This window comes from Pelophylax lessonae, assembly GCF_965119305.1.
Source record: "Pelophylax lessonae genome assembly, chromosome: 2".
In the NCBI taxonomy this organism is placed as follows: Eukaryota; Metazoa; Chordata; class Amphibia; order Anura; family Ranidae; genus Pelophylax; species Pelophylax lessonae.
In genome coordinates, this window is record NC_138769.1 from 305,346,396 (window position 1) to 305,368,255 (window position 21,860).

Consider the following 21,860-nt stretch of genomic DNA (forward strand, 5'->3'; position numbering starts at 1 on the left):
ACTGGGTGTCACCTTAAGTTTGCAGTTTTTGCATAAAGTCACGCTTTATTGGATCATTGTTTTGGTAAGAGGCTAATTCACCTATCACCCACGAGTTGGTCCTTTTGCAGGCATCACCTTGGGAATACCCCTCTTCAGATGGAATAGACTCTTCATTGTTTTTGTATTTTCCACATATGGACAATTATTACTGTTTAATTGCTCAGTATTAGCGCACTTTTGTAATTTCCAGTTACATCTTTATCACATACCTACCTTCATCACAGTGCTGCTTTTACACATTTATATTGGTTCGCGCACCTTTTTCCTTAATATTTACCCAATTGCACTGTGAAGGCATAAACCGTTTCAGACACACTAAAGGTATTCCAATGATGATTGGGCATTTATATATGTATTTAAGTAAATATCGTTTAATGTATGGATGCTGACTTTATTTTGACAAAAGTTCCACATCCACTGCCATGTTAGTTTATTAAATAGTTATTGAAACCAGATATAGCATGTCACCTTAAAGTCTTTAAATAACAAAGATAGACATAGATGCTGTATACTTAGCCATCTGTCATCACCCATGAAACAAATGTGTCGATAGGCAAAGATAGCGATAGTGCGAGGATCTGCAGGGCTCCAGTGGAGGCTGTACTGGCAGCATTCTCTGACGTGTTTTACCTTAATGGCATCATCAGAGGGCCATGCATCACCTACTTACAGCAAGGCATTTAAAACCCATATATAGTAAATTAGTCACATGACAGTACCAGTCATATGCTTCATCCACCTAGAAGAACAGACTAGGCTGAAAACTAAAAACATGCAGTGGCACGGCAACGGGACTCATCATCCAACCAAGCTGTGGCCTAGATAGCGCCCCAAATCAACATCTAAAAAAAAGAACCAATCAAAATTTATGGGTAAACAAAAAATACCAATTCAGTCTGCAAATGATACAATTATTGTGAATTATATCAATCATCAGCATGTTTTTGCTCCTATTAAAGAATATTCAAGCAACTTCAGGTATCCCTGCACTTTTAATCACTGTCCTGCACTGTGCAGTAGAAATGGAGATATGTCTGTGCTCTGGTCCTAGAAGACTTCCAGGTCCTAGATATACTTCCCTGCCCTTTTCCTTTGCAGTTTCCAAGGAAGAGTAGGAACTGGCCAGAGAGGGATCGCTTTGATGCAGTTGGCCAGCCTGAACATGTATTGTAATATACAGTAGGCAAACTAAGATTCCCAGGAATTAAAGGGCAGATGGATGAAGCTGCTTGATTATTCTTTAGTAACCGCCTTGTATTTTTATTTAGTACGTGTATTTTGGCGTTTTGGGGGAAACACCTGGTTACATGCATAGAATTACTATCTTTACCTGTAATTTCTTTTTATTTATGTGGCCTTAAAGTGGATGTAAACCCCATTCATGAAATCTGACCTGGGCACATATATCTGTAGTGTTTACCTTCCTCTCTTCAAAGCACTAAGTCCTGTGTCTTTCTGCTGCTCTGTTCCTCTGTTATTAGCATGATGGCTTCTGACCAGCTCTCCGACACAGGAGATAAAATCCGCTGGAAATTTGTGTGGGGGTGGGTGCAAAGAGCTGGTCTTTTCACAGCACAGCTCTACATGTTTCTTCCTTCCTCTGTCTATGTGGAGGGGAAATGTGTGCCTTTTAATCCAATCAGCTCACACACAGTGTATGCCAAGACTCTGCATCCAGTGCTGGAACAGGAAGAAAGAATTTGAACATGATTTTCACTTTCTAAACCTTGTAGAAAGCTGAAGACAGCAGATATACAAATAAAACTTATGTAGGGAGATTTGTATCCTCTGTGGCTGTTCACTTCACTGGGTATATGTGAAGGGTTACATCCACTTTAAAGTGGAATTGTAGCCTATGTAAATAAAATTGGCAGACAAACAGGATTTTTTAATGCAGAAAACACATGCCTTTGTCTACTTTAAAGCTACTTACCTGCCTGTCCACCATTGTACAGTGAGCTGCGCATGCACAGCTCACTGTACAAATTCGGCAATCCTGAATTTAACTGAACTCCCACACATGCACAGGAGTGATGTCATTCCTGCTCAGCCAATGACAGCGGCTGGCAGTCGAGACCTGGAAGCCGGCTGCCGAAGATGTCGGAGCTCGAGGACGCCGCATCGCTGGAACTGAGGTGAGTATTGCTCCTCTTTAAGCATACTTACAAGTTACTTTTTTTCAGTTATCTGCTTGACTTAAAGTGAGTCAGAAATATAGGTCCTGCTAGATCACTTCAGGCTGGCCTCTTTATGTAAAACATTAAATGTAATTGCCTATACTATTTAAAATCCAGAAATACACGGTCTCATCCTGCTCTGCACATGCTCAGCTTATCTCTAATTTTAGGTACTGTGCCTATTTGTAGAGGCCAATCTGCTGACAGCCTAAAGATTTACTGCTGCTCAGGGGTTCTGGGCTTCAGCAAAATGACAGCCCCTGGCAAGAAATGGGAACAGTGCTGGAAGCAATTTACAACACAAACTGATTTTGGTAACATAATTATTAATGTGGAATGTACGTTTCTTGCTAAAGAACAATATTTTTTATCAAGTTGTTATGGGTAAAGTTCCAATATCAGTAGACTTTAACAAAATAAAAAAGAGAACCTTATGCTCTTCAGCATTCAGGCAGTCTAACTTTTTATATATTTTGTTTATTTCAGTGTGCCGTAAAGCTTGCTAAAATGGTGGGATATGTAAGTGCTGGGACAGTTGAGTATCTTTACAGTCAAGATGGTAGCTTCTACTTCCTAGAGCTAAACCCTCGCCTGCAAGTGGAACACCCCTGCACAGAAATGGTGGCTGATGTCAACCTCCCAGCTGCACAGCTTCAGGTACCAAACATTTTGTTACTTGCTTATTCTAGGTGTAATAATTCTGAAGTAATGCTTTTTATCAATGTGTGATAGGTGCGCTAAAACAGAGTGTATATCCCAAATGAATCACTCAAAAGTGTTACAATGTGGAAAATTGTGCAACAAAAACACAAATAATATAGGTGGAAATTATAAATGCAAGAATTCATGAGTCCATAAAACATTCATAAAGTCCATAAGTGGTGACTCAAACTGATGAAAAAATTGAAACAATCGTTCTCAAATTCAGTGTGAAAACCCACCACCAGGTGAAATTCCTCCTTACCAGACGGAAAATAAGGTGCAGATATATTACAAATGAACTAAGAAACACAGCAATCCCAGGTGCTTCCAATCTCCAAGTGAAAACCACCCAAATTGGTCCCTTACCGAACTGCAGATATTAAGCACTTGTAAGATCCAGCACAAAGCACTATCTTCTCCTCCGTATCCAACCTCTAACAAGGTATCTCTTAGACCATGGGAACCGGAGATCCCTCAGACCTGTTCCTTCATGTCTGTATTAGAGCTTATGCTGCATGCGGTCCCTGGGATTGATGGTGTCGGCCTTCGAGGCGATACCATTCGCACAGTTCCACACACGATCTCTTCAAGCGGCAATCCTGGCCAGATGGGACAGGCATCCTCTTTCCTTGGAAAGGTGGATATCTTTGAGTCACCAAGCCAGAGAGGATCTTCTGTGGTGGCTCCAGTCTCCGGCTCTGACGCAGGGAAAATCCTTCCGGCCGTTGTTGTGGATGGTGGTCACCACGGACGCCAGCCTGTCGGGCTGGGGTGGCGTTCTGGGCACCCTGTCTGCCCAGGGCACTTGGTCGGAGGAGGAATCATCCCTGCCAATAAACATCTTGGAGCTGCGAGTGATCAGACTGTGCTTGCTCCGTTGATCAGATCTTCTTCGGGGCCGCCCTGTGCGGGTGCAGACGGACAACGCCACTGCGGTGGCTTACATCAATCACCAAGGGGGCACCAGGAGTGCCTGGGCGGCCCGGGAAGTGACCAAGATTCTGTCTTGGGCCGAGACGCACGTCCCGGCGATTTCGGCAGTTCACATTCCGGGTGTGGAGAATTGGCAGGCCGATTACCTAAGCCGCCAGACCCTGGACCAGGGATAATGGTCCCTACACCCGGAGGTGTTTCAGATGCTCTGTGCGCGATTGGGATCCCCGGATGTGGATCTGTTCGCATCCCGGGTAAACAACAAGGTGGGAAGGTTCGTGGCAAGAACGCGCGATCCTCTGGCAGACGCCTCGGATGCGCTGGTGGTGCCTTGGAATCAGTATCGCCTGATTTATGGCCCCCCCCGATTCAGTTGTTGTCCAGGTTCCTTCGCTTGTTGGTCTCGGAACCGAAGTTGGTGATTTTGGTGGCCTCGGACTGGCCGCGCCGGTCTTGGTACGCGGACATCATGCAACTGGTCATCGAGCCTCCATGGCGGCTCCCGTTGCGAGACGATCTACTGTCTCAGGGGCCGATCTTCCATCCTGCTTTACAGTCGCTGGCTTTAACGGCGTGGCTGTTGAAAGCCTGGTCCTGAGAAATCAGGGTCTCTCGTAGGCGGTCATTCCTACCCTGCTCAAGGCTAGGAAGGCCTCCTCCGGTAAAATCTATTACCGCACCTGGAAGGCTTATTTTGCCTGGTGTGAATCCAGGGGCCTCCATCCTTGCTCTTTTTCGGTGGCGAGGGTGTTGGCCTTCCTGCAATCTGGTGTGGACCAGCGTTTTGCGCTGACCACGATTAAGGGTCACTGGCAATCCTTTTCCAGCGCCCCTTGGCGTCAAACTCTTTGATTCGCACCTTTTTTCAGGGGGTGCGTCATTTGGCTTCCCCTCGGGGAGAGCCTTTACAATTCTTGGGACTTGAATTTGGTCCTGTCGGTTTTGCAACGTCCTCCTTTTGAGAACATCAGGGAGATTCCTCTGTCTGTGCTGTCACGGAAGGTTGCCTTTCTGGTGGCGATCACATCTTCCCGCAGAGTGTCGGAGTTGGCGGCCCTGTCTTGCTGCTCCCCTTACCTGGTTGTTCATAGGGATAAGGTGGTCTTGCGACCTAACCAAGCTTTCCTTCCTAAGGTGGTTTCTGAGTTTCACCTTAACGAGGATATTGTCTTGCCTTCGCTATGTGCGAATCCTAAGCATCCTAAGGAGTTTGCCTTGCATTCCTTGGATGTTGTCCAGGCGATCAGGGTTTACCTGTCGTCTACTGAATCCTTCAGGAAGTCGGATTCCATTTTTGTCCTTCCCGAGGGCCCTCTGAAGGGTATGGCTGCGTCTGCGGCAACCATTTCGAAATGGATCAGACAGACGATTGTACAGGCCTATTCTATTAGGGAATGGGTGCGCACTCTACCAGAGCAGTGAGTGCGTCCTGGGCCTTCCGGCATCAAGCTTCGGTGGTCCAGGTGTGCAAGGCGGTGACTTGGTCGTCCTTGCACACCTTTTCCAAATTTTACAAATTTTTTGGCATCGGCAGATGCCTCCTTTGGCTGCAAAGTCCTGTGCGCGGCCGTGCTTTGAGGGGGACATGGCGTTGCCTGTCCCTGTCTGTTGGGGTTGTTTCCCCCTTTGTTTGATTTGCTTTCCTGGGTTTGTTGCTCCTGTTGAGCTTTCTCGTTACCCAGAGTTTTTACCTTTCTGGTTCAGATAAGGTTCCTTTCTCTGACCTGGGTGCTGCGTTGCCTTTGTGATGGTTGCGCTTCCCACCCCTCATGTCTACACTGCTTTGGGACATCCCATTGGTGAAGACTATATGAGGGGCGGCGACTGTCAGGGGACGTAAGAGAAAACTGAATTTTTGTAAAATCTTACTGTAAAATTCCTTTCTCTGAGTCCTCTGACAGTCGCCGCCGCCGCCCCTCTTTTTGGGGTTTTTGGACTATTTACTGCTTGCTACGAAACTGAGTAGGAATGCTGATAGCAGGGGGGTATTGGACCAGTGGGACAGCCCCTACAGGTGTATCTATGCAAATTGTTTTGTATTTTAACAAGTCTTATGCCTAGCTTGCTCCTATGGATAAGAGGTCAATACCCATTGGTAAAAACTATATGAGGGGCGGCGACTGTCAGAGGAATTTTACGGTTTGATTTTACAAAAATTCAGTTATCTGTGTTAATTGACAGACACAGCACCCACCCTTCTATGGAGTTCTGATACTTCTAATACTGCTTCATACTAAACTGATTACCAAGAGCAGAGAGGGGGGTTATATACCAAACTGGGGAAGGCCCATGAGCGCAGGCAGGTGTTTTTTGTTCTGCCTAATCCTACTCCTGGAGGAGGCAGTATAACCCAATAGTTATGATTTATGGAGTACTGTGTCCATCTAACTCAGGGAAAGTGATTTTACGGTAAGTACAAAAATACAATTTCTTTTTAGAATGTGTAGGTCTCCCTTGGGCAGGGCCCATGGCAAGATTCAACACTGGAAGTGATATTGTGTCCACCTCACTGGTGTTGTGGAGTTCCTGTCCATAACTATATTGCCATGTTATGTCTGGCAGATGTTCAACCTTAAAGAGGTTGTAAACCTCAGGAAAGAAAAAATGTAAAAAAAGAAAAACCTAAAAGACAAAGGCATACTGAGCTAGTATGCATTGCATATTAGCTCATTATGAAATACTTACCTTAGACCGAAGCCCCTGCAGTGCCGCCCGCTCACAGGTAACACGGCAGACATTTTCGGCTGTCCTTCCTGGTTCGCATCCTCCGGCCATCTGATTGGCCGGAGGCGCGATGACATTACTCCTACGCATTCGGGTAGGAGCCGCCGTTCATGGTACGGGTGGCCGTTCCTTCAGAGCGCATGCGCCCATGACGTCACTGGCTGCATTCAATGTAAATATCTCCTAATCGGTGCATGTTTAGGAGATATTTACAGTACCTATAGGTGAGCCTTATTATAGGCTTACCTATGGGCAAAAATCATTTACAACCCCTTTTAGGCAAGGCCTATATCGAAAAGAACAGTGTCCCAAAATGCTGAGAAATAGGAAAACCTTTTCAAATGAGTACAGGAAAAATCCCCTTTGTCAGTGCTGCCCTTCTCAACACTGTGTATAAGATGTTTGTTAGGATATGTTGGAGTGGGTGGTATGATGTCATTTTTAATTTTTTTTTATTATGTTGTTTTTCCAGTTTTTCTAACTTGTTAAGAGATAATTCTGAGTAGCTTTCATTGAGAAGGCGTGTACCTGTTTTATAATGTAGATGAATAGCAGCTGAGGCCATTAGGGAATCTTTCACAGGATCGGAATACGAAAACTCTCTTTTCACTATACCCCATGTTAAATTTATAGCACCCTGCTGCATAAATCGCATTGAGAAAACTTCATATACAGTATTCAGCATTCTGACTGTCATTGCCACCTGACCCCTAAGTATGCATAAATGATACTTATCAGTGTTGGATATGGTGCCATGTTGCTAACATTTATAGAGATTTTCATGACTGAATATTGTATCATACTGGATGGCTGCAACATACAAATTTAATTATGCATACTGTGCCTGGGATGAAATTTTCAAATTGTGGCCTACCACCATCAATATACAGTATAATATAAATAACTGGTTTAATTTGTAGCAAAATACTAATTAGTACAGAATTAAGTAGGCTTAAACGTAAGGTAAACAAGGTTTGAAAAAGTAATCAAGTCACAAGGGAGAGATTTGAGAAATGTAATCTTTCCTTCATGCCTAAAAAATATCTAAAGCTGAAACTTTAAAAAAGTTTTTTAAATAGAGTCTGGAAGGTTAGGACCCTTGTCAGGGTTTTTAAACATTTAGCATCTGTAGAGTAGGTTCATCCAGTCTGTACAGGTGACCGTTGTTATCGGAACTGAACGTGATTTTAGGGAGATACCTCCTCTGACTTTTGTGCACTTAAAATTGTTGCAATGTAACTCGCCATGTAGGATGTTTCGCTCTCTAGCCAATCCTACCAGTGTACCTCCCCTTGAGAAGCTTCAGCGCACATCGGGCCCTAATAGATTGATATCCGACTATTATCTAGCAAGAGATATTGGACAGGGGTTTACTTTGTGTGTTATTTCTTTTTATTCCCCTTTCCTTTTTTATCTTTTGGGATGTCTTATGGGCTCCTTGAGCCTTGATGTACCGGTCTTTTTTTTTTTTTTTTTATTACTTGTACTGACAAATTTCAATAGAATTATCCTTAAAAAAAATGGTTGCAATGTGGAAGGAAATGGATGTGGTTTTGTGATTCAGTGCGTTAAAATATATTTTGGGGCGTGTTTTTAGATGCTGATAGATATTGTAAGTATAAGTTAAATGTAATGTTCCTAAAAAATATTTTTTAATTCCTCGTATTTTTTTTTTTTTGTTTCACAACTTTTTTTTTTTTTTTTTAACAAAAATGTTTTATTGAAGCTTGTCATAACAAACAGGTAGTAACTATTAGTAAAGTAGAAGGTACAAAATAAATGAATAAAGAACAACAGTGCACTGATGTAAAACAGAGGGGTATCCAACAAGCATCATGTAGAACATATGACAGTGAGCATCAAGTAATTAGCAATGTCACAAGAGGACATTTTGAAAATAGGGAAAGGGGAGGGGAGGGGGTAGATGGGGTGAGGAGAAGAAGGGGAGGGGTGTATTCTAAGTGCACAGTAAATTGGTTTGCAGTGCAAAGGTCCCCTGCAATCCATTAAACAGGGATTGCATGACCACCTACTTGTCTTTCCTGGGGAGCAGGTTAGTGGTACATTAGTTCACCCTCCTTGGTAGCTCGTTTACTGGGTACCGAAGTTGCCATAGAGCCAAGTGTACATCATTTGTACCTTGTGCGGGAACAAACTATACAGGCTTTTATCATCATGGCAGAGGGACCCACAGTTGCCTCTCTCTTCCCAAGTGGATAGTAGCCCACATGCTTTGCATCCTGTACTGGTACTGCCTGGAAGGAGAGAGGGGACCTTTTATTTCTAGTGAAATTTTTTTTTTAAATTACCCCTCCTCCCTAGTCTTGGAACTAGGTATAAATACGGTGAATGTGTCTGGGGAATGTTATTTTGAGTGTATGGGTGTCGTTTTGTTTTACCACATTTTGGTATTCTAAATCTTTGATATGTTTTATGTGAAATTAATTGTACTGTGGTCACCACCATTTTTTTCATAGATTGCCATGGGAATTCCCCTCCACAGAATAAAGGATATTCGAATGTTGTATGGAGTTCCAGCGTGGGGAGATTCTCCAATTGACTTTGATAACTCTCTAAATGCACCTTGTCCAAGAGGACATGTCATTGCTGCTCGTATCACTAGTGAAAATCCAGATGAGGTACTAATTCTATTAATTTTTAACTGGCCATGGGTTAAATAATTCTGAACTTTCTAGCAATAACTACAGTTATTCTTTTGCAGTCAAGGTAAAATACCGTTGGATTTGTCACAAACATTTTGTGAATACCTAGCTAATATATTTTTTTGTATTTAGAAGATCAGGATCGAAAATGGTCCACCTTTTTCAGTAAGGAGGTGCATCAAAACAAAACTTTGATGTCTTACAGCTCATTTTCTTTCTAAAGCAGCCACAGCTTAATAGAAAAGTCCTTCCGCTGCAGAGTGGGACCCTTGTTCTCTGTGGGAAGGACCAGGCTCTATGATCAGCAAAGCTCATGCTTCTGCTGACTGGAGAACTGTGGCTGATTAAGGGGCACATCAGACCTCTACAAAGAGATCACTGTATTCCCACAGAGAACAAGGGTCCTACTCTGCTGTATGAGGGCAATGGACAGGTTGTTCTACTCAGACTTTTTAAAAACCTTAAGAAACCCTAAAATCCTAAGTCTGCAATGGTGTATATAAAGAATACATAAAGGTACACCTGAAGGTAGAGGTTAACCGTGCAACAGGCACTATAATCGAAGGATGAATGGTGACAGTTTCATACGGAGTAAAGATATCAGAGTTAACAGCACATGTGATGCCACTAACACATATTGATACATATGGTGAGCAGACCGTTAAATAGCTAAATGGAAAGTATACAATGAATAATGTATTGTACTCATAAGGTAGACGTTTACAGAGTGACTTCTTCGTCTACTACGCATGTAGAGGTATTCTCTAACCATCTTTCCCATATCTTGTGGTACTTATTTGGGCACCCTCTATAAATGTATAGGACTTTTTAATAGAGTAACGTATTGTTAATGGCTAATCCAATGCTGTGCGGTCGGAGGTGATTCCATGAGCCAAACTCTTGCAATTAATCTGGCCATAAAGAGTGTTTCTTGTAGAAAAATATGAAGGTGTTTATCCTCCTCCGAGGTGGGTAGAAGACCCAGTAGGAATTGCTTAGGGCATATGGTTAGTGGGGAGCCCACTTGGTCATGTAGGAATTTGACCACTTGTGTCCAGTACCCTTGGATAACAGGACTAAACCACATTAGATAGTAAAAGGTGCCACTGGTCTCAACATTTGGGGCATGCTGGGTTGTAATTTGGAAGATATTTGGATAAACATTAGGTAGGACCTATTTAAAATGTTCAGGTGAGCGAGATGGTCAGAATGCTTGGGAGACACTAATTTGCAGGTCTCCAGCACCTCATCCTAGTCTTCATCCTCCAACTCCTCAACATCCGCCACCCACCGTGATTTTTTTTGGTAAGACAATTTAGTAGCAGCCGGAAATAGGAGATAGTTATAAAACGTGAAAATTAGATTTTAAGGGTCTGAGCCCATAATCACTTCCACCAGGTACCAGATTTGCCTGACTTTTTAATAATTGCAGTGTTTATTGGATGTTGTCAGTGGTTTTCCTGATTGATTTAAGCCTGGCCTGGAAGTTACCCTTTAGGAGGACTACTCCAACATTTAATGTTAAATTACAGAACCATTATTTGTTTATCCTCAGGGTTTTAAGCCAAGCTCTGGGACTGTGCAAGAACTGAATTTCCGCAGCAGCAAGAACGTGTGGGGCTACTTCAGTGTTGCTGCAGCAGGAGGTCTCCATGAATTTGCTGATTCTCAATTTGGCCATTGCTTTTCCTGGGGAGAAAACAGAGAAGAAGCTATCTCGTAAGTTCTTTTATTTGTTTTTTTTCTCCTGCCTGCTTTTTTCTGTTATGTACAGGTCATTGTGTCCAGTGACTTCACCCACACTTCTGACCTTGGCATCCATAACCTTGACTGCCACCAAAACCTGACCTGCATTTTAGCATGGTTTTCCCTCAACTTTCCAACTGTTGACTAGACGGAGACAGGAAAGACATTCTTCCTTTTGCTACCCTAAGCAGTTTTTCTGTTGAGTGTCAGTATTGTGACAACATAAGACTAGAGATGGCCAAATGTAGATTTTTTTTTTTGTTTAGTCTGCAGGCTGAATGAAAAGAAATCCTAAAAGATTCCTCAATCTAGGCCTAGATGCAGCTACTGTTGTGCCGACAATTTTTTGCCCGACTCCTTCCATTTTACTTAACAAAAATTTTATTAGGTTTTCCAAACATTGAGGTCAAGCTCAAACATACATAACTACAATAAAGTGTTACGTGAAGAAATTGTATTGAGTACAATGTGGCAGATTAAATGCAATGGTACAATTGAGATTGGTAGTGGCAATACATTTGGAGAAAAAAGAGCATAAAATTGTTAACTCTCGACTAGGTATAACCTGGGGCAGCTCTGGAATGACCGCCAGCTAGTTTGGTGAAAGCAAAACAGTTAATTTATTTTAATCACAGCTAAACAAAAGACATCTTCAGCCAAAGTAAACAAACAGTCCAAATCCTGGTATTGGTAATAAAGCAGCAGGCTCACCACTAGTCTTCGGTCCATACCGGGGTCAGGCTCCTCCAAAGTAAGGGTTTCCGGGCAGGCCACACAGGGGGGTTAGCAGTCCGTGTCACAGCTTGTCTGAGCGCTTCCACTTGCTAGTTAGTCTCTCTCTTCCACTCACTTCCTTGACACAGGTGCTGATTTCCCTCTGCTGCCTTTTAAGCCTCCCTCCCCTGGGACTGAACCCCTTTGGGACCAAAGTCCTGGTAGTCAGGGTTTGGGGGAGAACCCCCGAGTACCACAAAAGCTCTGCAACCGTCCCCATTAAAGGTACCACAACTCAAAAATTGGGTGAATGTACCTGCCATCCAGGACACATTCCTGGTGTCCTGTACAATGGATAAGGCTCACCACCATGAGGAGGGGGGAAGAGAAAATTCAAGAAAAGGTGAGAGAAAGAAGAGTCTCAAAGACGGACAAGGAGGAGAGAAGGAGTCGGGAATAGCGAAACGGGTGCCCAGACAGACAATGCAAGTGCACAAACTCCATATCACATCAGAGAGAGAATTGACCTCCTTCAATTTTTCAATTGAAGGATGTTGGGTGGGAGAGGGCCTGCAGAGCCACCCAGTAAGCGAGTTTCGCCAGTTCACCGGGAGTCATCCAAAATTTGTACAGTTTATAGCTAGCTTTATGCTGACCAATGTAGCAAGTAACAGATTACAGAACAGATGAGGGGTGAGGCTCTTAGAATGCCACTCCTGCAGTGGATTGTGTGAGTTTTTGCCATTGCAGCAATGAGACTATCACAACCAGTGGAGCAAGACAAATAAAATATTTTTTAAAAAAAAGTGAACCACTGGTTGCAGGAGAGCAGTGTCTTACCATGGACACATACAGTGCCTTGCGAAAGTATTCGGCCCCCTTGAACTTTGCGACCTTTTGCCACATTTCAGGCTTCAAACATAAAGATATAAAACTGTATTTTTTTGTGAAGAATCAGCAACAAGTGGGACACAATCATGAAGTGGAACGAAATGTATTGGATATTTCAAACTTTGTTAACAAATAAATAACTGAAAAATTGGACGAGCAAAATTATTCAGCCCCTTTACTTTCAGTGCAGCAAACTCTATCCAGAAGTTCAGTGAGGATCTCTGAATGATCCAATGTTGACCTAAATGACTAATGATGATAAATAGAATCCACCTGTGTGTAATCAAGTCTCTGTATAAATGCACCTGCACTGTGATAGTCTCAGAGGTCCGTTTAAAGCGCAAAGAGCATCATGACGGACAAGGAACACACCAGGCAGGTTCGAGATACTGTTGTGGAGAAGTTTAAAGCTGGATTTGGATACAAAAAGATTTCCCAAGCTTTAAACATCCCAAGGAGCACTGCGTAAGCGATAATATTGAAATGGAAGGAGTATCAGACCACTGCAAATCTACAAAGACCTGGCCGTCCCTCTAAACTTTCAGCTCATACAAGGAGAAGACTGATCAGAGATGCAGCCAAGAGGCCCATGATCACTCTGGATGAACTGCAGAGATCTACAGCTGAGGTGGGAGACTCTGTCCATAGGACAACAATCAGTCATATACTGCACAAATCTGGCCTTTAACATTATGTTTGGCGTAAAAGCAACACAGCTCATCACTGTGAACACACCATCCCCACTGTCAAACATGGTGGTGGCAGCATCATGGTTTGGGCCTGCTTTTCTTCATCAGGGACCGGGAAGATGGTTAAAATTGATGGGAAGATGGATGGAGCCAAATACAGGACCATTCTGGAAGAAAACCTGATGGGAGTCTGCAAAAGACCTGAGACTGGGACGAAGATTTGTCTTCCAACAAGACAATGATCCAAAACATAAAGCAAAATCTACAATGGAATGGTTCACAAATAAACATATCCAGGTGATGGAATGGCTAAGTCAAAGTCCAGACCTGAATCCAATCGAGAATCTGTGGAAAGAACTGAAAACTGCTGTTCACAAGCGCTCTCCATCCAACCTCACTGAGCTCGAGCTGTTTTGCAAGGAGGAATGGCCAAAAATTTCAGTCTCTCGATGTGCAAAACTGATAGAGACATACCCCAAGCGACTTACAGCTGTAATCGCAGCAAAAGGTGGCGCTAGAAAGTATTAACTTAAGAGGGCTGAATAATTTTGCACGCCCAATTTTTCAGTTTTTTATTTGTTAAAAAAGTTTGAAATATCCAATAAATTTCGTTCCACTTCAGGATTGTTTCCCACTTGTTGTTGATTCTTCAAAAAAATTACAGTTTTATATCTTTATGTTTGAAGCCTGAAATGTGGCAAAAGGTCGAAAAGTTCAAGGGGGCTGAATACTTTCGCAAGGCACTGTAACCAATGAGCCTGAGAATTCAGTGGCAGAGTAAAAATGCTTCAAATGTTGACGTGCTGCAAAGATGCCTTTTTCTTTTTTTCTACTTTCTCCTCTCTTTTAGGCCCCAATTCACACCGCAGCATTTTGAAGCTTGAAGCTCGAAGCTCCAAAACGCTGGAGGAGAATCAATAATTCTCTATGGAGTTGGTTCACATCTCTACTCCAAGTCGTCTGAAACCAAGCGCCTGAAGCTCCAAAAATTTGTGTAGCTTTTTTTTGTAGATCAAATTGCACATTTTTATTCCTATATGAATGGAAACACGCGATTTGCATGTTTTTGTGCGTTTTTGTGCATTTTGTAGTTTGCGTGATTTTTCTGCGCCAATGGAAAAATATAAAAAAAAAAATAGTAATATATGAATGAATGTAAAATAAATACACAAATACTGTAACTAAAATTCATCATAAATAAAATAATATGTAAAAAATAAAATAACCCCTAACTTAACCTTACCTCTAACCCCTTACCCTAAAAAAACAAAAAAACAAAACATAAATAATAATAAAAAAAGTGATAGATTTCTCTATTGGCTAATAAAAAAACATGCCATAATTGCAAGAGAAAATGCTCAAAGATGCTACGCTCAGGTGTGAATGCAGCGTTTTCTTTTTTTTTTTTTTTTTACAATTTCGTTTTAGATGCATTTCAATAGTTACTGGTATTAGTCTGCAGTGTGTTATTTGCTATGTACAGTATTTAATGTTCTTTGAAGCATAAATACTACATAATAAGCATAAGAAGCATAATACAGCATAAATATATCACATCTTAAGTCAATCTATTAACCATTTCTGGACCAGAAGATTTCCCCCTTAATGACCAGGCCATTTTTTGCGATTCGGCACTGCGTTGCTTTAACGGACAATTGCGCGGTGGTGTGACGCTGTACCCAAAAAAAATTGATGCCCTTTTTTCCCCCACAAATAGAGCTTTCTTTTTGTGGTATTTGATTACCTGTTATTCTCCACTTTCTGCTATGTTAAATTCCCAAACTAAAAAATCAAATGTTTTCATCATTTTAGACCAATTTGTATTCTGCTACATATTTTTGGTAAAAAAAAATCCCAATAAGCGTATTTTGAATGGTTTGCAAAAAAGTTATTGCATCTACAAACTAGGGGAAAGATTTATGTAATTTTTATTTAGTTATTTATTTTTACTAGTAATGGCAGCGATCAGCGATTGTTAGCAGGACTGCGACATTGCGGCGGACAGGTCTGACCCCTAACTCACATTTTTGACACTTTTGGAGGAACCAGTGACATTACTACACTAAAAGTGCTAAAAGATGCACTGTTACTGTAATAACAATGGCACAGAAGGGGTTAACCCAGGGGCGATCAATGGGTTAAATGTGAGCCTAGGGGGTGTTTTCTAACTGTGGGGGGATGGGCTTGTGAAATCAATACAGAGACCTGTATTCCTAAATAGGAGAAACACAGGAGCTCTGCATTGATTCCTGCGACAACGGTCTGCTGTGTTTACGTTTGCGTTCCAGGCTCGACTTCCGGGTTGACGGCGTGCGTTCCACCTTTCTATTGGTATCAGGTATAGGATCTGAAGAAAAAATACTGTCAACATCTATTTTTTTGTTTGTTACATAATTAAAAATGTCATAAATCTCCATGGCAGCGTGGATAAAAGACAGTTATAGTAAATGTATATATTGAAAGAATATACCTCGCGCCTAGGAGTACCTAATATAACGTGCACTATTAAGTATAAAAATATAAAACGGAGCAGCTGCTATAGATTATAAAATGGTTGAGTAAAAAACCCCAAGCTAGAAGGGATAATATAGCGCTAGTGCTAGTAAGAACAGATGCAAATAATGATACAATACCAATTAAAAAGCTAAAAGCATAAATAACTAAAATCTATGCCCTTAAAAATGCACAGTAGGACAGTATAAATGAATAAATTACAATATAAATAAATAGGTGTAGTAATAGTGCCAGGTGAAGTCCAAAATAGTTCATAAGTGACTGTGTGATATATAGTCCAAAGAAAGTGCCAGGAAAAGTGCAAGTGCTTGGTGCTGGATCCTCCAATGTTCCAGGAAATCCAATCACAAAGGTTACTTTCAGAAGAAGGATAAGATGAAAACTCACCAGATATGGTGGGTCTCAAATGTCATACGACAAAGAGACCAGTAGTGCTTTATGACCATTCAGGTCAGGGAAATGGTGACTGCTGGGCTCTGATCCCCCTAGACCGGGATTCTCCACGATAAATGGATCGGGTCCCCGAGGTCCTCCAATTTGGATTAGGGAAAAGAAAAAAGAGGCTCCGGATGGTGCAGTACCATTAAAAAGTACCATTAAAAATACCATTAAAAATATTATTTACTGAGGTTTAAAGGCAAAAACATGGATAAAAAACTGCTACTCGCTGTCCACCGGTATGTGTCGTAGCGTGGAGAGCGGTTTGCGTTCCAGGCTCGACTTCCGGGTTGACGGCGTGCGTTCCACCTAATGGTACTGCACCATCCGGAGCCTCTTTTTTCTTTTCCCTAATCCGAATTGGAGGACCTCGGGGATCCGATCCATTTATCGTGGAGAATCCCGGTCTAGGGGGATCAGAGCCCAGCAGTCACCATTTCCCTGACCTGAATGGTCATAAAGCACTACTGGTCTCTTTGTCGTATGGCATTTGAGACCCACCATATCTGGTGAGTTTTCATCTTATCCTTCTTCTGAAAGTAACCTTTGTGATTGGATTTCCTGGAACATTGGAGGATCCAGCACCAAGCACTTGCACTTTTCCTGGCACTTTCTTTGGACTATATATCACACAGTCACTTATGAACTATTTTGGACTTCACCTGGCACTATTACTACATCTATTTATTTATATTGTAATTTATTCATTTATACTGTCCTACTGTGCATTTTTAAGGGCATAGATTTTAGTTATTTATGCTTTTAGCTTTTTAATTGGTATTGTATCATTATTTGCATCTGTTCTTACTAGCAAGCGCTATATTATCCCTTCTAGCCTGGGTTTTTTACTCAACAAATAGATGTTTAATGGTTTTAGTAATTATCCTCCCTCCAATTAATAATCCCTGATGGCATTTAGTCCTGTGATTCTGTGATTAGTGTGAATCTTTCAAGTTGTCTGTGATTCTGCTTTATTAAATAGAAGACATCCAGGTATCTAGAAAGCACAAGAAGCCTTGCCTCCTTTTGGCTACTTTTTGAGGTCTATAATACACAGACCCTTACTGTTCACTTTTTTCCCCCCCACAGTAATATGGTTGTTGCCCTTAAAGAATTGTCCATTCGTGGAGATTTTCGAACAACTGTCGAATACTTGATAAAGCTTCTTGAGACTGAAAGTTTCCAGCAAAATCGCATAGACACCGGATGGCTGGACCGGCTGATATCCGAAAAAGTGCAGGTAACTAGAAGATAACTATGGCACTAACATTTGAAAAGCCGTTTAAACTGCCATGTCCTTCCCATCAAGTTTATTTACTATTTCTTTCTCTGTCCTGAACAAATTGGGGTTTGTGCCACCATGTCATTTGTCAAACTGAGTTAGGGCTCTTTCACACGTCCGCTCCGTGTGAAAGCTCCGCTGCGGGACTTTTTTCTTTTTTTTTCACGGAGCGGATGACATTTCTGTCATCCGCTCCGTGTGTCCGCATATCATCCCATCCGTTTGCGGATGATATGCGGACATAATGTAAGTCTATGGGCATTGCGGATGTCAGCGGATGACACCGCTGACATCCGATTTTCCTTCCTTTCCGTTTTTTACACGGAGGAAAAATAGGGTTCTGTTCCGTTCCAAAAAACGGAACAGAACTGAAAGGAGGAAAATCGGATGTCAGCGGATGGTATTCCGCTGACATCCGCAATGCTATTGACTTACATTATGTCCGCAAATCATCCGCAAAAAAGTAGGATCATTTGCGGACAAGCGGAGTGGCCGTGTGAAAGAGCCCTTAGAGTTTGTTCACACCATTTCTGCAATGGTGCATAGAACACAGTTGTTTTCTAAGTGGCCTTTTCATACCATAATGTAAACCAGTGGGCATGCTTTATACAGAGCATAATGAATATTATATATATTAGGTATATAGTATAATCATATATTATATTAGGTTGCCCCTTTCATCTTCTGGTTCGTTGTTTCCTTTCTGCTCATGTGCGATCTTGTTCAATCAAATTGTTTCATAAGAATATGATACTAATTACAGGAAAATCATTTGTTCTGTTATCTCACAGGAAAAAGTTTTGCTCTTGTATTTAGAAGCTGTGTACTAATGATTCGATTTTTGAACAATCGCTCCGACTGCGGTTATTTTCTTCCAATTTTCTCATTGTGTCTACTAGCCTTTAGCGGCAGAGTATTTGTTTTATAACCATTACAAAGTATCTTGGGGAATTAAGTTTTTACTGCAGGGGATGTTTCTAATTTGACTTCCGAATCGGATTTCTGGGGGCATTCTCTACAAAAACATAATACAGAATGCTTCCAGGTTCTCATATTGCAAAAAGAATAAAATAATTGAATTTTTGGCATTTTAGAAAATCACAGCAGTGGCTGATTGAAGGGAAAGGTAATTTCTATTTTCATTACATTACAGAATGGCATGTTTTATTGAAAGCGGAGTTTTCCTTTAAAGATTATTTGTAGCTTGTTTATTGATCACTGTAATGTAGTCAGCTAGCTATGATTAGGCACTGTTAGTAGTGTGAAACGCGTCAGCTGTCTTTGATCCGTACCTCTGTATGCGGTGGTTGTTTTATCCTCTTAACCACTTAACCCCCGGAAGATTTTACCCCCTTCCTGACCGGGGGGTATTTTGCGATTTGGCACTGCGTGACTTTAACGGACAATTGCGCGGTCGTGCGACGCTGTACCCAAACGAAATTGACCTCCTTTTTTTCCCACAAACAGAGCTTTCTTTTGGTGGTATTTGATCACCTGTGCGATTTTTTTTTTTTTTGATCATGCGCTATAAACAAAAAAAGCGACAATTTTGCAAAAATAACAATATTTTTCAAATTTTTTTTATATGAAATCCCCCCCCCCAAAAAATGTAAAAATCTAAATTTTTTAACATTTTAGGCCAATTTGTTTTCTGCTACATATGTTTGGTAAAAAAAATCGCAATAAGTGTATTTTGATTGGTTTGCGCAAAAGTTATTGCGTTTACTAACTAAGGGAAAGATTTTTGTCATTTTTATTGTTTTTTTTTACGAGTTATGGCGGCGATCTGCGATTTTTTTTTTTCTTTTTGCGGGACTGCGACATTGCGGCGGACAGATCGGACCCTTGACTGACATTTTTTACACTTTTGGGGTTACCAGTGACATTACTACAGTAATCAGTGCTATACATATGCACTGTTACTGTAAAAATTACACTGGCAGGGAAGGGGTTAACTTTATTGGAGAAGGAGGGGTTAAGTGTGTCCCTAGAAGCGTGCTTCTAACTGTTATGGGATGTGGCTGTTTGTGTAACTACAGAGATATACGATCCTGCATAGCAGGACCGTATGATCTCTGCACTTACACAAGGGAGAATGACAGGCAGCTTTGTTTACATCAGCCGCCTGCCTTTCTCCCTCTGTAACGGACGATCGCGAGTGACCGGCGGACATCGGGTCCGCCGGTCACACGCGCAGGGATGACAGTGAGTGAGCAGGGGCGTGCCTCCAGTGGCGCGCGATCTCCCCCTATTGGCTCGCAGCCGAGTGACGTACCCATACGTCACTTTGCCTGCACGGGGCTGGCCGCTGCAGTATATGTACTTGCGGCGGTCGGCAAGCGGTTAATAAATATTTGCATTGGAGTGCGGCTGTCCAGACACACTTTTTGTTCCTTATTTGAACCTTGTTTATTGATCACTGTAATGTAGTCAGGCTGCATATAAAGTAATCAATATGGTGCTATTTTCCTTTTTTTTATATTAAGTGCTGTAGAAAGGGTTAAAACAACCTGTGCTGTCAGCACAGAGAAGAGTTGGGCTCTTTCACACAAGTCAAGAAGGGGTTGTAATATACACATTTAATGTGTATATTTTAAAATCAGTGTGTGTTCTGGTATATGCACACCTATCAATTAAAAAAAAGTATGTGCCCTAATGCAATAGGCAGGAAAGAAAAATTACAGCACTTGAGGCACTAGGTATGCATAAAGGTAATCATTTTATCACCAGTGCTTATATACAGTATCTCACAAAAGTGAGTACACCCCTCACATTTTTGTAAATATGTTATTATACCTTTTCATGTGACAACACTGAAGAAATTACACTTTGCTACAATGTAAAGTAGTGAGTGTACAGCTTGTATAACAGTGTAAATTTGCTGTCCCCTCAAAACAACTCAACACACAGCTATTAATGTCTAAACGCTGGCAACAAAAGTGAGTACACCCCTAAATTAAATTGTCCAAATTGGGCCCAATTAGCCATTTTCCCTCCCCGGTGTCATGTGACTCATTAGTAATGCAAGGTCTCAGGTGTAAATGGGGAGCAGGTGTGTTAAATTTGGTGTTATCGCTCTCACTCTCTCATACTGGTCACTGGAAGTTCAACATGGCACCTCATGTCAAAAGAACTCTCTGAGGATCTGAAAAAAAGAATTGTTTTTCTACATAAAGGTGGCCTAGGCTATAAGAAGATTGCCAAGACCCTGGAACTGAGCTGCAGCACTGTGGCTAAGATCATACAGCGGTTTACCAGGACAGGTTCCACTCAGAACAAGCATTGCCATGGTTGACCAAAGAAGTTGAGTGCACGTGCTCAGCTCCATAATCAGAGGTTGTCTTTGGGAAATAGACGTATGAGAGTTGCCAGCATTGCTGCAGAGGTTGAAGGGTTGGGGGGGGGGGGGGGTGGGGGTCAGCCTGTCAGTGCTCAGACCATACCCTGCACACCGTATCAATTTGGTCTGCACGTCTGTCGTCCCAGAAGGGAGCCTCTTCTAAAGATGGTGCACAAGAAAGCCTGCATACAGTTTGCTGAAGACAAACAGACTAAGGACATGGATTACTGGAACCATGTTCTGTGGTCTGATGACCAAGATAAACGTATTTGGTCCAGATGGTGTCAAGTGTGTGTTGCGGCAACCAGGTGAGAAGCACAAAGATAAGTGTGTCTTGCCTACAGTCAAGCATGGTGGTGGGAGTATCATGGTCTGGGGCTGCATGTGTGCTGCTGACACTGGGGAGCTACAGTTCATTGCAGGGACCATGAATGCCAACATGTACTGTGACATACTGAAGCAGAGCATGATCCCCCTCCCTTCGGAGACAGGGCCACAGGGCAGTATTCCAACATAACGACCCCAAACACCTCCAAGACGACGATGGACTGGCCAAGCATGTCTCCAGACCTAAACCCTATTGAGCATCTGTGGGGCATCCTCAAATGGAAGGTGGAGAAGCGCAAGGTCTCTAACATCCACCAGCTCTGTGATGTCGTCATGGAGGAGTGGAAGAGGACTCTAGTGGCAACCTTTGAAGCTCTGGTGAACTCCATGCCCAAGAGGGTTAAGGCAGTGTTGGAAAATAATGGTGGCCACACAAAATATTGACACTTTGGGCCCAATTTAGACATTGTCACTTAGGGGTGTACTCATTTTGTTGCCAGCGGTTTAGACATTAATTAGTGTTGTTATTTTGAGGGGACTGCAAATTTACAATGTTATACAAGCTGTACACTCACTACTTTACATTGTAGCAAAAGTGTCATTCCTTCAGTGTTGTCGCATGAAAAGTTATAATAAAATATTTACAAAAATGTGAGGGGTGTACTCACTTTTGTGAGA

General features: G+C 42.0%; 1 protein-coding gene across 4 annotated transcripts in view; it reads left to right on the forward strand.

Annotated features, from left to right (window-relative positions):
• The window catches only part of ACACA (acetyl-CoA carboxylase alpha), a 525,165-nt gene that overhangs the window by 79,252 nt on the left and 424,053 nt on the right, over nt 1–21,860 (forward strand). For all 4 annotated transcript variants that reach the window (XM_082245775.1, XM_082245776.1, XM_082245777.1 and 1 more), the window contains exons 11-14: nt 2,706–2,876; nt 9,056–9,217; nt 10,797–10,960; nt 17,323–17,473. In XM_082245775.1, the coding sequence (XP_082101901.1) occupies nt 2,706–2,876; nt 9,056–9,217; nt 10,797–10,960; nt 17,323–17,473 (648 nt within the window). The remainder of the gene's footprint in view (nt 1–2,705; nt 2,877–9,055; nt 9,218–10,796; nt 10,961–17,322; nt 17,474–21,860) is intronic.